The 13,120-nt window shown below is 38.9% G+C and overlaps 1 protein-coding gene across 1 annotated transcript in view; it reads left to right on the forward strand.

Moving 5' to 3' along the window:
• TGFBR1 (transforming growth factor beta receptor 1) overlaps nucleotides 1-5,333 on the forward strand; it is a 30,462-nt gene extending 25,129 nt beyond the window's left edge. Inside the window, exons 7-9 of the mRNA XM_068200554.1 lie at nucleotides 2,432-2,556; nucleotides 3,200-3,330; nucleotides 4,973-5,333. Of these exons, the coding sequence (XP_068056655.1) occupies nucleotides 2,432-2,556; nucleotides 3,200-3,330; nucleotides 4,973-5,098 (382 nt within the window). The 3' untranslated portion in view covers nucleotides 5,099-5,333. The remainder of the gene's footprint in view (nucleotides 1-2,431; nucleotides 2,557-3,199; nucleotides 3,331-4,972) is intronic.
• Nucleotides 5,334-13,120: the final 7,787 nt, after the last annotated feature.

Below are 13,120 nucleotides of genomic sequence, written 5' to 3' on the forward strand. Positions count from 1 at the left end.
AGTTGAAATTCTGGGTAATTCAGAACAACTGCAACTATTCATTGCGATTTTTTACTTGATAGCCCTTGCTTCCCTGTATCCATGTAATTTCTGTAAGACACTAGTTCTGAGGGAGTTCTGAAAGGTGTGACAGTCCTGAAATTTCTTCTAAATAGTGTGTCTTGCATTCTGTCTACCATCCCTGGTACTGGAAAAGAAAATCCTACTATGCTATTGATTAAATGAAGCCATGTCTAGGCTTCTGTGGCTGTTCCAAAGGTAGAGCTATTGCCTGGCACAGTATTCTACTGCAATAGTCTGCACCTGTTGCTTTTTTACCAGTCAACACTGCTCTTCAAAGCCCAGGTGCCACTGTTGGCCTGCTTCATTGATAGGTCAGCTTGATACTGCTGGAGCAGTGATGTGGAGAAACACACTGAACTCAGCTGAACATCACATACTGGATTTAGCTGCCAGAACCCAATCAGAATGAGAGAGCAATGCTACCTACTACTGATGTTGACTTGATGCAGCAAATAACATTGATTCTTTTGAGCAGTCAGTGGGGATGCTGCTGTCAGTAGCTCTTGCAGTAAGGTCCACACTGACATTTTGCTTGATGTTCCCATATCAGACTTACTCACTAAACAAGGTAAAAACCACTTGCATGCCATGACCAGTTTTCAGGCCTTGTTTCTTAGGGGAAAGGAAATGTGGGTAAACCAAATTCATGAGCACAGTTGTTAATTTGCTATTTTTTTTATGACATAATTTACTATTTTTTTAAAAAGCATGGTTTAGGGTGGGATTTGCAGACTGTATGATGAAGAATCAGGTACTGAAATGATAGTGGGCCTTTGTTCTCAAGAAATTTTTAACAGTGCTTTTTTCTTAACCAGCACTTCTTGTCTATTCCTGCTTTAGGCTTGTTAGGTGATATTTTAAGTGGCTGCTAAAATTTTTCAGATTATGGGAGCTGGGGCTTCCTCTTGTTTGATCTTTGGAGCCCAGTTGGTGTGTTCCAGAGGGCTGGGGCACTGTACATCCGAGGCCCATGGAGGTGGCTGCTGCTTTCTTCCTTGGGATCCAACCAGTCATACACGGACACATACAGTACTGATAGGGCTGCTTATACAGATTGCTATGCACCATGTGCTGTCTTCAACACCCACATAAAACACGGTCAGAACTTGTATAAAACATAACTGTAGGCAGACAAGTCTCCTTCCTTCTCCTCAGCTGATCAGGATTGAACTTCTTTAGTGAAAGTACATACTCCCTTCTGCAGCCTCACAGCTCCATGCACGTTTATCAACCATCCATCCAAAGCTTGCTGTGTCTAATGCCCTTTCCTGAGGTCCATGGATCTCATACTTGTCAGCTGGGTTAATGCACAGCAGCAAACTGCTGGTAAATTCATATGCATGCCTTTGTGCATGGATTCCCTCAAATATCAGCCTGGGTCATTGTGCTGGCAAATATCCCTGCCTGGGTGCTGGCTAGACCAGCTTGAAGGTTGGTAGTTAATTACAGTCCTGCACACCAGCTGCACAGGGTTGGAGAAATGCAGATCTTCTGGCTTCACCTTTTGTCAGACTACAGTTGCTGGCCCAGAATTCATTCACAGAATGACCACTGTGTAGCTCCAGATATGTGCTCTTACCACCTGCAGATGTGCTCCTAGGATCTGTAGTTCTCCTTCCAGCTAGTGATGTTGAACCTGTCCTTCTCTCTAGTTTCAGCTTCATCCCTTGTACTGCTGCAGTTGCTAGACCTGAACAGACTCATGCCTGCCTCCAGTTGCTGACATACAGTTCTTAGAGAGCACGTGCACATGGGCTTGAGAGTGAGATTGCACAGAATAGTTAGAATTTAATAAAATATGTTTTATTAAATATATTTATATACCAGGATATACTGGTAAGCATGTGCAGACTGGCAACCTCTTATGCAACTGGCCCTTTTTGCTACCCTTTTCTATCTGTTGCTGCACTTCTGTTCCCTTTGTCCTGAACATTCCTTGATAAGCATTGCATAGTTGCACAGGCCTTCCTTCAATATCCTCAATCCTCTTTGTGTTCTTCTTTCCAGTGTATTAGCAGTCACAAGGTCCAAACTGCACCTCCATAAAGTTATGCCTGGAGTTTCTTAATAGCCTGTCAGTGAGGAACTGGAGACTTTTGGTCTTTGTCACTGTCTCAGTTGTGCCTTGTCTAGCAGGTTTATGGCTCTAGTTGTTTCACATTTTACTTACTCTCCCGATTTCTCTGCTTGTTTATATCAGTTTACTTACCCCTTTACATTGAATTGTCTCTGATTGGATAATCTTAATGAAGCAGATTATTCTTTGCGTCCTTTTCCACAAAAATACGTTCTTTTGTATTTGAGCTTATGAGTAGTGCTGAGCTTTTTCTACTCTTAAGTGTTTATGAATTTTTTTTTCCACACACAGGTACATGGCTCCAGAAGTTCTAGATGATTCCATAAATATGAAACATTTTGAGTCATTCAAACGAGCAGACATCTATGCAATGGGATTAGTGTTTTGGGAAGTAGCTCGGCGGTGTTCAATTGGTGGTACGTGGCAATCTTTACAAAATGGGACATATTAAGGAATTATAAGAAACTTATTCAGGTTGTGAAAACAGTTTGCTCAAAAAACAGTGCAAAGTAATAGCCAGTCTATCTCAGACTTTCTAATTGTTAATCCTGTAAATGATAACTGGTGTATTCAACCTCTTTCTAGATTGGCAAACCATACTTGTTGAAGAAAATAGGAAATATTTTTATCTATTTTAATTTTTTTTTTCCAAATATTTACATAGAAGGGAGAAAAGGGTAAAATTTAATACTTTTGTGAGCAGGAGGCAAACACCACAAGACCTAGCTATAATGTGTTCAGATAAATCTATACCTTATTTTAAATGAATGCTGTTATAAATCATGTGCTCTGAAGAAGCATGTTTTTAGTATAGCATGTGAATGATTTGATGTAGCTTATATCTCTTCCAGTTTTATAAATTTTAGATCCTTCGAGGGTAATGTAAACACTCCTAAGGTATGGTTAAGGATTTTCATTTATTTATTTGTCAGTCATTGTGATGTAATTTTTAAAAATGAAAACCAAAAACTGGTAGGGTACTGATAAGGAACACAGTAAAAAGTGAAGAATATGTAATCCAGTGTTAGCTAAAATAAAACTATTTTCAACCTGTTACAGGAATCCATGAAGATTACCAGTTGCCATACTATGACCTCGTTCCTTCAGATCCTTCTGTTGAAGAAATGAGGAAAGTTGTGTGTGAACAGAAGTTAAGGCCCAATATTCCAAACAGATGGCAGAGCTGTGAGGTACTACTAACCTTGCTGCTTTAGTGGACACTAGAGCTTTTAGTGACCACTAAAGCTGCTTTAGTGGACACTAGAGCTTTTAGTGATTTCAGTGGCTTAAAAATCATGCTTATTGTTGAAGGGAAAAGAGCTGCTTTTAGGAGAACTTAATTAATTTTATTCTAATCATTATGATTTTATTAAAAGCATTGTTCCTTGGTTATGCATAAGTATTTAAATGTAATTTCATAAAAGTTAATGGCTAACTCTGCATGGAGGATTCTAGGATCCCTTCCTGTGAAGCATAGATGATGCTAATATAAATTACAATTTATCTCTGTAATATGATCTGAACTACATTTTGCAGGAAGCATAATTGCAAATAAATTGTACTGTGTCTGGCTGGGATTGAGTCAACATCCTTCACAGTAGGCTGCATGATGCTGTGTTTTGGATTTGTGACCAAAACAGTCTGATAGCACACTAATAGTTTAGCTGTTGCTGAACAGTGCTTGCACAGCTTCAAGGCATTTTCTGTTTCTCAGGTAGGTTGGGATGGACAAGAGCATGAGAGGGAGCAGAGCCAGGAGAGCTGACCCAGACTGGTCAGAGGGAATATTCCATAGCATTGCTTTGGGAGCCTAGCGAGGGCTACAGCCAGGGTGTTCTGACTCACAGCTTGGGGCAACAGTTGCAGTTGCACTAATAGTTTAGCTGTTGCTGAACAGTGCTTGCACAGCTTCAAGGCATTTTCTGTTTCTCAGGTAGGTTGGGATGGACAAGAGCATGAGAGGGAGCAGAGCCAGGAGAGCTGACCCAGACTGGTCAGAGGGAATATTCCATAGCATTGCTTTGGGAGCCTAGCGAGGGCTACAGCCAGGGTGTTCTGACTCACAGCTTGGGGCAACAGTTGCAGTGGGCTGCAGAAGTAGTGAGGTACTGATAAGGATGGGGTGCTTTGAATAGAGATGGGAACCTGGGTTGTGGCATATGTGGAATGAATGCATAGCTAAGAGCTGGGCAAGAGTGCACAGGAAGGAGAGAAAGGTGATGAATGCATCAGCAAACTGAGACAGGAAGCTATCGGGATTAAAATGACTAAGGTAATACAGCTTTCAAGGTACTTTGGAGCTGTTACTTTATTTCATCTGCCATTTTTGTTATTTGCTTTGTTACAAATAACAGGTAGAAGCACTCAGATTTCAAAGAATGGCTGTTTGAAGGATAAAAAAACTTCAAAAATTTTTAGAATCCTTGCAGAGCTTCAATTTGAGGAAGACAGCTCATGAACTTAATTGCTGTGCATTGAAGTAACTTCTTAACTCCTTGAAATTAAAAAAGTGTATTTTTGTCTGATATGAAAATTCAGAAAACAGTTACAGACAAGCTACTAATTTTTCATTAAAGTATTGTTTTCATGGGCCAAAAGTCTGTTGAAAAATACCAGGTTTGCTCTACAGTGTTGAGAGAGTTTTACTTTTCTGTAAATAAAGTGCTTTCTTTTTTTTTTATTTTCTTTTTTCTTTTGAACAGCACACTCTCCCGTGCAGCTGTAGTACTAGAAGTGGACTTCAGAAATGCCCGAAGAGGCTAAGGCAGAGCAGCAGTTCCATGGGCTACACTGGAACAGCAGTGCATATAATTACTTGTGTTTCCTTTGCAGGCATTACGAGTGATGGCAAAAATTATGCGGGAATGCTGGTATGCCAACGGAGCTGCTCGGCTGACAGCTTTGCGCATTAAGAAAACATTATCACAACTTAGTCAACAGGAGGGGATCAAGATGTAATCCTGGATTTGTTACCGAAGAAAACTGTAAAACTCCCTATCTGTAAGAGAGTGGCGTGTTAAGAAGGTTAATTGTTCTACCTCACTGGGGGAACAGAAGAATATTGCTGCCTTTTAGTACTTCATAGGAACGTCACTTATTAGGATTTTTGTGGATGTGCTAAACAGTTGTGTTGGGTCTTTCCGTGCACTGTGAACCTCTTTCCCAGGTTACTTACAAAGCATCATGTACTCTAGTTTTATTAATCTGTAATTTTTTTATTTGGGACGTTGATAGTTGGTCTTCGCTAGTTAACTGCTAAAAGTAGAAGGTCACTTCTAAAATGAAGCTGGTTCGCTATATTGTTCTACAGTGCATTGATGGCTCTTAAAGCAACTTTATTCCTGCCTGGTACATTGACTACTCTGAACCACTGTATTGATTCCTTGATTCAGATTGTGAATGTACTACTGGAGTATACCTTGCTAGCTATTAAGGTAGTGCATCTTTTGGACTCTTAACCTTGACTTACAAATTGACCTCATTCAGTTGTGGGAACATATGCAACTATACTTTATAAATGATTACTGGGTTTTTCCCACTTTTTCAGAACATTACATTGCCTTCAAAATAGATTGTATTACACCAGTAAGTGCCACTTTTGAGTCTTCTAATGCAGAATAGTAGGGATGTACAAAGCCTATGGTACTTTTGGTATCAAAAATACAAGTTAAAAGTTGTTCCTTTGCCCAGCTAAGTGCTAAATCTTACTCATTGCAACAGTGAGTACATAATTGATAAAATATCTTCAATTTTACCAAAATCTGACTCTTGAAACCACTGTAAGAGTTTTAAATAGTGTAAGCTAGTAAATTCACTGTCATATTTTGTAATTGTCAAGTTACGAGTCATAATTATGTAGGAGATTTTATTAAGTGGTACTTCCAAAATGCTTGAAGTACCTATCTACTTCAGAAAAGTAGAAGGAGAAGTAAAATGTTAAGGGAGATTTTGCTTCATTAAATAAGTATGAAAAGCATATTTTCTGTGCAGTTCTACTGAGTCTTAAGGCTCAAAGAACAATATTTGCAATTACACAAGGATTAAATGCACCTCTCATTAGAGAAAAGTTATTTGGGCTTTTGTACTAGACAGTTCAAAGCTGCTTATAAGTTTTATGTGCATGTATGTTGTGTGTGCTTCATACACAAAGCAATGAGCTACAGAAGGTGGTGAGCTGCAGGTCTTTGGATACAAATATCAGGAGATTCCAGCAATCCTCTTCATTGTTACAAGAACAAAGCTTATGGTGACTTGTGTTGTCATAAGAACAGAGAAGAATATGCATGGCTTTAGTCAAGATTTCCCTGAGGTTTTAACAGTATCATAATATTTTCACAAACTTGTTTAGAAATTAAATTGCTTCCTGCCCAAATGTACAACAAAAACTTGCTGTTACCAGGATATTTTTTTAATTGCAATTTTAGGAAGAGTCTGGTTGACCTTTGGTTTCATTAATGTCCAAAACACTAGTATTTCAGTATTTAAATATACGTGATAATTAATATACTGCCTAACCTGCCACTCTTCAGAACACATCAGTACCCATTCCATTATGCAACACACATGACAACCTTTAATTTAGCTTCCAGTTCATTCCTTGGCATAGAGCCCAGTGAGAGTTTGTTACCAAGATAGTGGGAGTGGCAGGGTGGTTGCTGGCAGCAGCACAGTCAAGGTTCTGTGCCATGGTCTGTGATGTGTGGCAGCTAAAGCAGGAAGAGGAATGAGGCCCAGGAAGAAGAGGCTACATAGGTGACACAAGCCTTCCCTAAGAAAAGCCTTAAGAGTTAATTTTTGTTTATTTCCATATTCTTACTGCTTGCTTGGAGATAAGTTTAAATGATGTCAGAATTACAGACCCTCAGAGGTCGAACTGGCAATAATGAAATGCTTTTGTCAACAACAAAATGGATTAGTTTATTCATACGGAAAGACAGTATTTAGGAGAAAAGGGAAAAGTAAGAGAAGCTCTTAAAAACCAATTAGGCTTAAACATACATACAGCTGTCACGCCTATGTTTGGCATTATCTGACAAGTCAGGCTTATGTGTTTCAGACTTCTGTCAATCAAAGCCGGATTAAAAATTACTTCATGTAGGTGTTTTAAATAAACTATCCCTTTGTGTACATGGACAGTTGTGCACCACAGAGTTTTTCAATTAACTGTTCAAAAAAAAAGTTTGACTATAACGTAACTCCCAAGCCGATCTACTTGGCAGCCTCTCTAGCAAGTTCTGTGTATCTGTACAGATACTAAAAAAAACAGGTCATCATGAAAATAGGTCAGGGTCTCCATCTAATTTCAAAGGCTTCCTAGTTAGCAATTTAACTTTTTTGTTTTGTAACTTTCTTACATTTCAAGTTTTCTTAGGTGTCCTGGGGTCCTTACCATTGATACAAATGTACAGCTCCTACTTCAGAACTACCAGGCTCCTGGCATGCCTCAGATCTCTATAGTAATTTTGGTGGTAACAGGAGTGTTTACAGTATAATTAATAAAATAGTTTTTAGTGACTCTTTTAGCACCCACAAAACCTTATCAGCAAAACATTTAATTTCCTAAAATATACAGAACAGTTCTATTGCATTTTAAAGAGGATGTACATCAGCTGAACAGTGTCATGGCAGGCAGATGATTCTGTCAACAATATAACTGTATGTTATATTGTATCAACCACCTGCAAACCTTCACTCTCCTGAATTGCTAGCTACTGTTCTTACTTCGTTCAAAATTTAGCTTTGTAATAAAAGCTTGCAAAAACAAAGCACAGAAGGATGCTTGACAGTGTATGACCTAAGAACAGTATTTTAGAACAACTTTGTCATTCCTATTGGGCTGCAGAACAGGAAAATTCTGAGTAGAGCTATATGTATCCTCAGTTCTAACACCATGACTTCAAGCTTTGTTCTTCTTTTCCATTATATGAACTGAACACCTTTTACAAAGGCTGTGTCTGTATGTATTATGTAACTAAATGTTACCTGTGTAAGATCATATCTTATATATATGGACAGAGGTACACATAAGTATTTTTTAAATTAAGATTGTAATGTCACCAGATCTGCTCTTGGAAATCCAGGGGGACCAAAATATTTTAGCATTCAAAATATTAATTTTGTATCATTTCAAGTATATACCAAAACAGTTTCTGATTAATACTGATGCAAATGTTTATTGTAATTTTTACACACATTATACATTCACTTAAGTTTTGTGGATTTAATCAACTTTACATTTTAGTAGCATTGAAGTCTCAGTTTGGTTTACAGACTTGTGACCAGATGGATATGGACATGGAGAACAAGGAGCATTGTAAATGGTCTGATGCTGAAAAGCCTGAAATGTCATTTTTGAAATGCTGGAATTCTTCAGGGACCTTCCAACCTTAAAAGCTGGAATTCTGGGATGTTTCTCAAGCAGACTCTCCAAGTATGACACAATGTCACCTTCCTATATGGTTCTGCTTGTAATCCTAAGAAAGACTTTGTATATAAGTAAAGACCTTGGTATTGACTGAATGGGGACATGAAGGCGTCAAATGAAGTAAGAGGCTATTTTATTTTTTCAGTAATGGCTCTGAGTGTGATTGCCATGAAATTCACCTTTTAGTTAGTTCCTTGTTTATATTGTGCCATTGAAATGACTGCAAGTTGTTAATCATTTTGTGTTTAAAAAACAAGCAAACAAAAAAATCCCTTCACCATATCTGTTGCTTTAAACTCACATTACCTCTTAAAAGACCAAGGTACATTTACCTCATGTGTATATAATGTTTAATATTTTTCAGAATGTTCTCCAGGTTTGCAGTTACATGTTTCTAGAAATAAGAGTCTTACTAAATTTACAACTTCAGTGGTACTAAGTGTATTATCTGGTGCCCCAAAACACTTTATTTTCTATATTTTATTGTATTAGCAAGTTTGCTGCTTTGTCACTGTAGCACCTGCCCTTACATAGCTGTGTGGATACTGCCTTGTAAATTTTACTTTTTGGATTATTTGAGGACCCTGTACAGATGAGTGCCACTTTTTTAAACCTTACCAAACTGTGCATTTCCCTTACATTTCTGAAAATATGTATTGTATTTGTAGAGTATGAATTTCAATTGATTGTAAATAGGACAGTAGAAGAGTGGATGCTTATGTTAAGTGATAACACTACATTAGAGAGATTAAAGCAGTGAAAATAAACAACTTTTTTCAAAAAGCATTACTTGTCTTTCAGAACAAAAAGTTGCAGATAAATACAGGTTTGTGTGTGATGTTTCTGCCTGCTAAAATGTGGGTTTACTGTCACTTCCTTTCCTCAGAAGGAATTTCTTCTACTGCTAAAAGGATTTGCTACTGCTGAGGCAATGCACCTTGTCTGTGTTACATACATAATGCTGAAGTGCCTGCTCTTCCATGCCTCCTACAGTAGTGTTGGTAAAAGAACAATGCTGGTGTGTCTCATCTCCTGGACAAAATTACAAATGACAAATTGTTCCCTCTCCACATTTATATTTGCATAGAAATAACATTTTAGTCTATTTTAGTCTGTTTAAACAGGTCAGCACCGCAGTGCATTCCATAACTGAAAGTAAAATCAGCTTGTGTTGGAGTGGAGTGTTTCTGTGCAAAACTCAGTTTCAGGCTGGTGTTACATTTCTGAAGGAAAGTGGAAATTTAGACACAACAAAAATATGACATCTTGCCCTCACATAAGTTTAGGTTCACCCTTCAGTTTTGGCTCAGACAGAATTACCAAAAACTACTTCTTCCTGCAAACTTTCTTCACAAAAAAGCCATAAAGTGTCCAGAGAAAGACTATGGCTGCATCAAAATACTGCATTCCTTTCAAATTCTTCTACAGGAGCTATGATTATTTGGGTAAGAACATGTCTCTCGCTCATGAGTGGCTAAAGGAAAGCCTTTGCTACCCTGCAAACAACCAAAACTCAGTAAAATCCTGAATCCTTCTGCTGCATTTAGTAGTAGAGGAAATGGGTGGCCTGGAGCTAGCATAGCAATGTTGCTGTCTACCAAACTTTGTTTTCATGAAGTAGTTTTCTCTGTTTCATGGTTTGAGAGCCTGAGCCTAACAACTGGAAATTCATAAAGAGCAAACAATTACCACAAGTAAATTAATTGTGCGGATGTTTTAGGATCATTTTAGAGGAAACACTCAATTTGGGAAATCTGTGTGCTGGTTTTGGATTGCAAGTCAGCATAAAGAGTGGCAGACTTTCAGCTGACTGTTTTGCACAGTATAATTATTTTTTAATTTTTAAAATGTGGGACTGTTGAAATAAATTATTTTTAATTCCCCCTGCAGCCAAACAATATTTTCTGTAGGTGCAACATAACTAATGAGTATATAAACAAACCACTTCTATGCAGTACCAGTACTACAAATTTCCCTCTATTAATTTTTGTGATATTGGTAACTGATGTACAGTGATGTACCCAGTAATTGTAGTATAGCATAAGGGTGGTCTTATCAGAAAATAGATTCCTTTTGAATAGGAAATTAGAAATTCCAAATCTCTCACTCAGTGCTCTTAGTAGCTTTATCTATCCAGCTAAGCCATAATGTATTAACTGGAACCAAGAGTGTTCATTGTTTTGCTGATGAATGTTTACTGGAATCTCACACTATAAACCCCATTACCAACATGAATCTTGGAGGGGCTGGAGTTGTTCAGAAGTCTTCTAGGTTGGAAAAAAAAAGGAAACGTTGGCATAGCATTTCCTTTGTCAACTTGCCTGGACTGCAAATAAAATCCAGTAGTGCTCAAAAAACCCACAACCTTAACTCTTCCTCAGAGTTTCTTGGAAATAAGATTTAAATCCCCTGTCTGAGGTGAAATGATGCCTGAAATCATTACCTCTCTTGAGAAGAAGGAAAGAAAAAAAAGCCAGGGCAAACCATACTGATAGGTTCCTATGCACGATTGCAGTGTTTATTGGTATTAAAAGATTTCTCACTAGAGATGAAGAGTCAGCATCCTCACAATGTGTTTTTAATTAGCTCAACTAGGAAAATTAGAAAAGTTCTCCCACCTTCCAGTAGCAGAAAATCTGTGTAAGCAGTTTAAGAATTGGGCACATGATACTCAATTTTATAGAATATCAAATACATTTATGTAGGTTTTTAAATGAGGGGTGAAGAAGTTAGGAATATGCCTTTAAATTCAAGCAGGATGCAGGACTTGTGGGATGCATAATGAAGGAAAAAAAGACAGGGAAAGGGAGAGGTTTAGGTGACCTGGAGAGGAGTGAGCATGGGAAATAGAGGAATAAGGAGATAAAAAGAGTGGGTCTCATATAAATAGCAGACCAGTCAGTGTGCCAAACTGTCTGTGCCCAGCACAGCCTCTTCCTTTATTTTTAAATCCCTTCCTGCCTGAGGAACTCAGTTCTGGGGCTGCAGGGATATCTGAGCACAGCAGCTGGAGCCAGACCACAAAGAAGAGGTCTTGTGGGTCTGTGGTGAAGCAATGGGAAAGACCAGAGTGAGCAAACACAAGAGTCAGCAGCAGGAGTGTGACCACAGGTCACAGGTGCCCACGTGTCCATAGTGCCGGTGACTGGAGTGTGGGTCCAGGCACCAGCAGCTGGAGTGGGACTGAGCTCCAGTACCAGCAGCCGGCGAGACTGGGATTGGGGCAGCTGCTTGTAGGGTGTACATCTGTGCCTCTGAAGATGTGGAGGTCCTTAGTGTTGGCTGTTCTGATCTATCCTTATGTTCTGGTGGGTCTGCATTACCTGCTAATGTGGACAAACAGTTACTTATTTTCCTTGAGGATGTGTGGCCCAGTGTACTGGCCCAGTCCTGGGATTGCTTGCCTGGCTCTTGTACCTTGGGCAACAGAAGCTTGTACATCCAGAATTGGGTGTCACTGTTTTGATTCTTGACATTGATCATCTACCCACAGGGACTAGAAAACATTTACTTTATTGCGGTATTAAATCAAGTATCTAAAAACCTGGAAAGCAAAGGCAATAAGTAACAGTCTTAAGAAAATGTGTAGAACAAGAATCGGTGATAAATTCCAAGTTGACTCTATGTTGTCATAGCTTATCTAGTGCTCTGGACATCCTCAGATGCTAATTTGCATTCATGAAATTTTCCTATCTCCCTCTATGCTATGGGCATGGGAAACACATTGTGTGTAGTCCCACTGTTCAGACTCTTAATTAGTACAGGAATAGGGTAAAGAATGACAAGAATTCTGTGATACTGATAGAGTAAGGGTTAAATTTAGTAGCTTAGAATTGAAATTATAGGAATGATTTCTAAACTGTATCGGGGAGGGGGTTGGTGGTGGCCAGAGCAGGCAGGTAGAAGGAACAGGCCTGGACCTGCAGGACAGCCAGGCCTTGGGAGTGAATGATAGCCCTGTAAACAGTAATTGTCTTAACCAAATCAAGCATGGTCTTCAGTAAATCAAGTATAGTCTTCAGTAAGTCAAGCAAAACAGCACCTGTGTGGAAATGGGAACTAGAATAGAATACAAGTTAATAATCAGTGTGGGGTGGGGAGGAGTAGAAGGGGTTATAAGCTACCGATTTGGGTGTATCATTGAAGCCCAGATCTGGGGTCTCACCCCCGGGCTTCTGCGCGCTTCAATAAAACACCTTCATATACAATCAATTCTGATTGTGTGTGGATCCTGACGCTAACAATACCACAGCTGCTGTCTAATTCTTATGTGTTGCCAAAGAGTGGAATCAAGCTGTGCTTTCTTTCGTTATTGCCCTCCTGTGGCTTGGACTCTCTGACCCTATATCTCCTTCCGTGAAGAGAGTACTGATGCTATTACCAGAAGGGTCAGTGAGATTCAGTTCCTAAGCCCCTCTGGACAATTCTTTGTGAAAGCGAGCTACTTTTTCTTACCTTTGTTCAGGAAACTGTTTTGCTTATTCTTTTTTTGCAAGGATAACTCCCACGCTAGATGATAGAAGGTAATAAATTTTTGTACTGCAAGACCTGAGCCC

The sequence above is a fragment of the Anomalospiza imberbis genome, chromosome 1 (genome assembly GCF_031753505.1).
Source record: "Anomalospiza imberbis isolate Cuckoo-Finch-1a 21T00152 chromosome 1, ASM3175350v1, whole genome shotgun sequence".
NCBI classification, from domain to species: Eukaryota; Metazoa; Chordata; class Aves; order Passeriformes; family Viduidae; genus Anomalospiza; species Anomalospiza imberbis.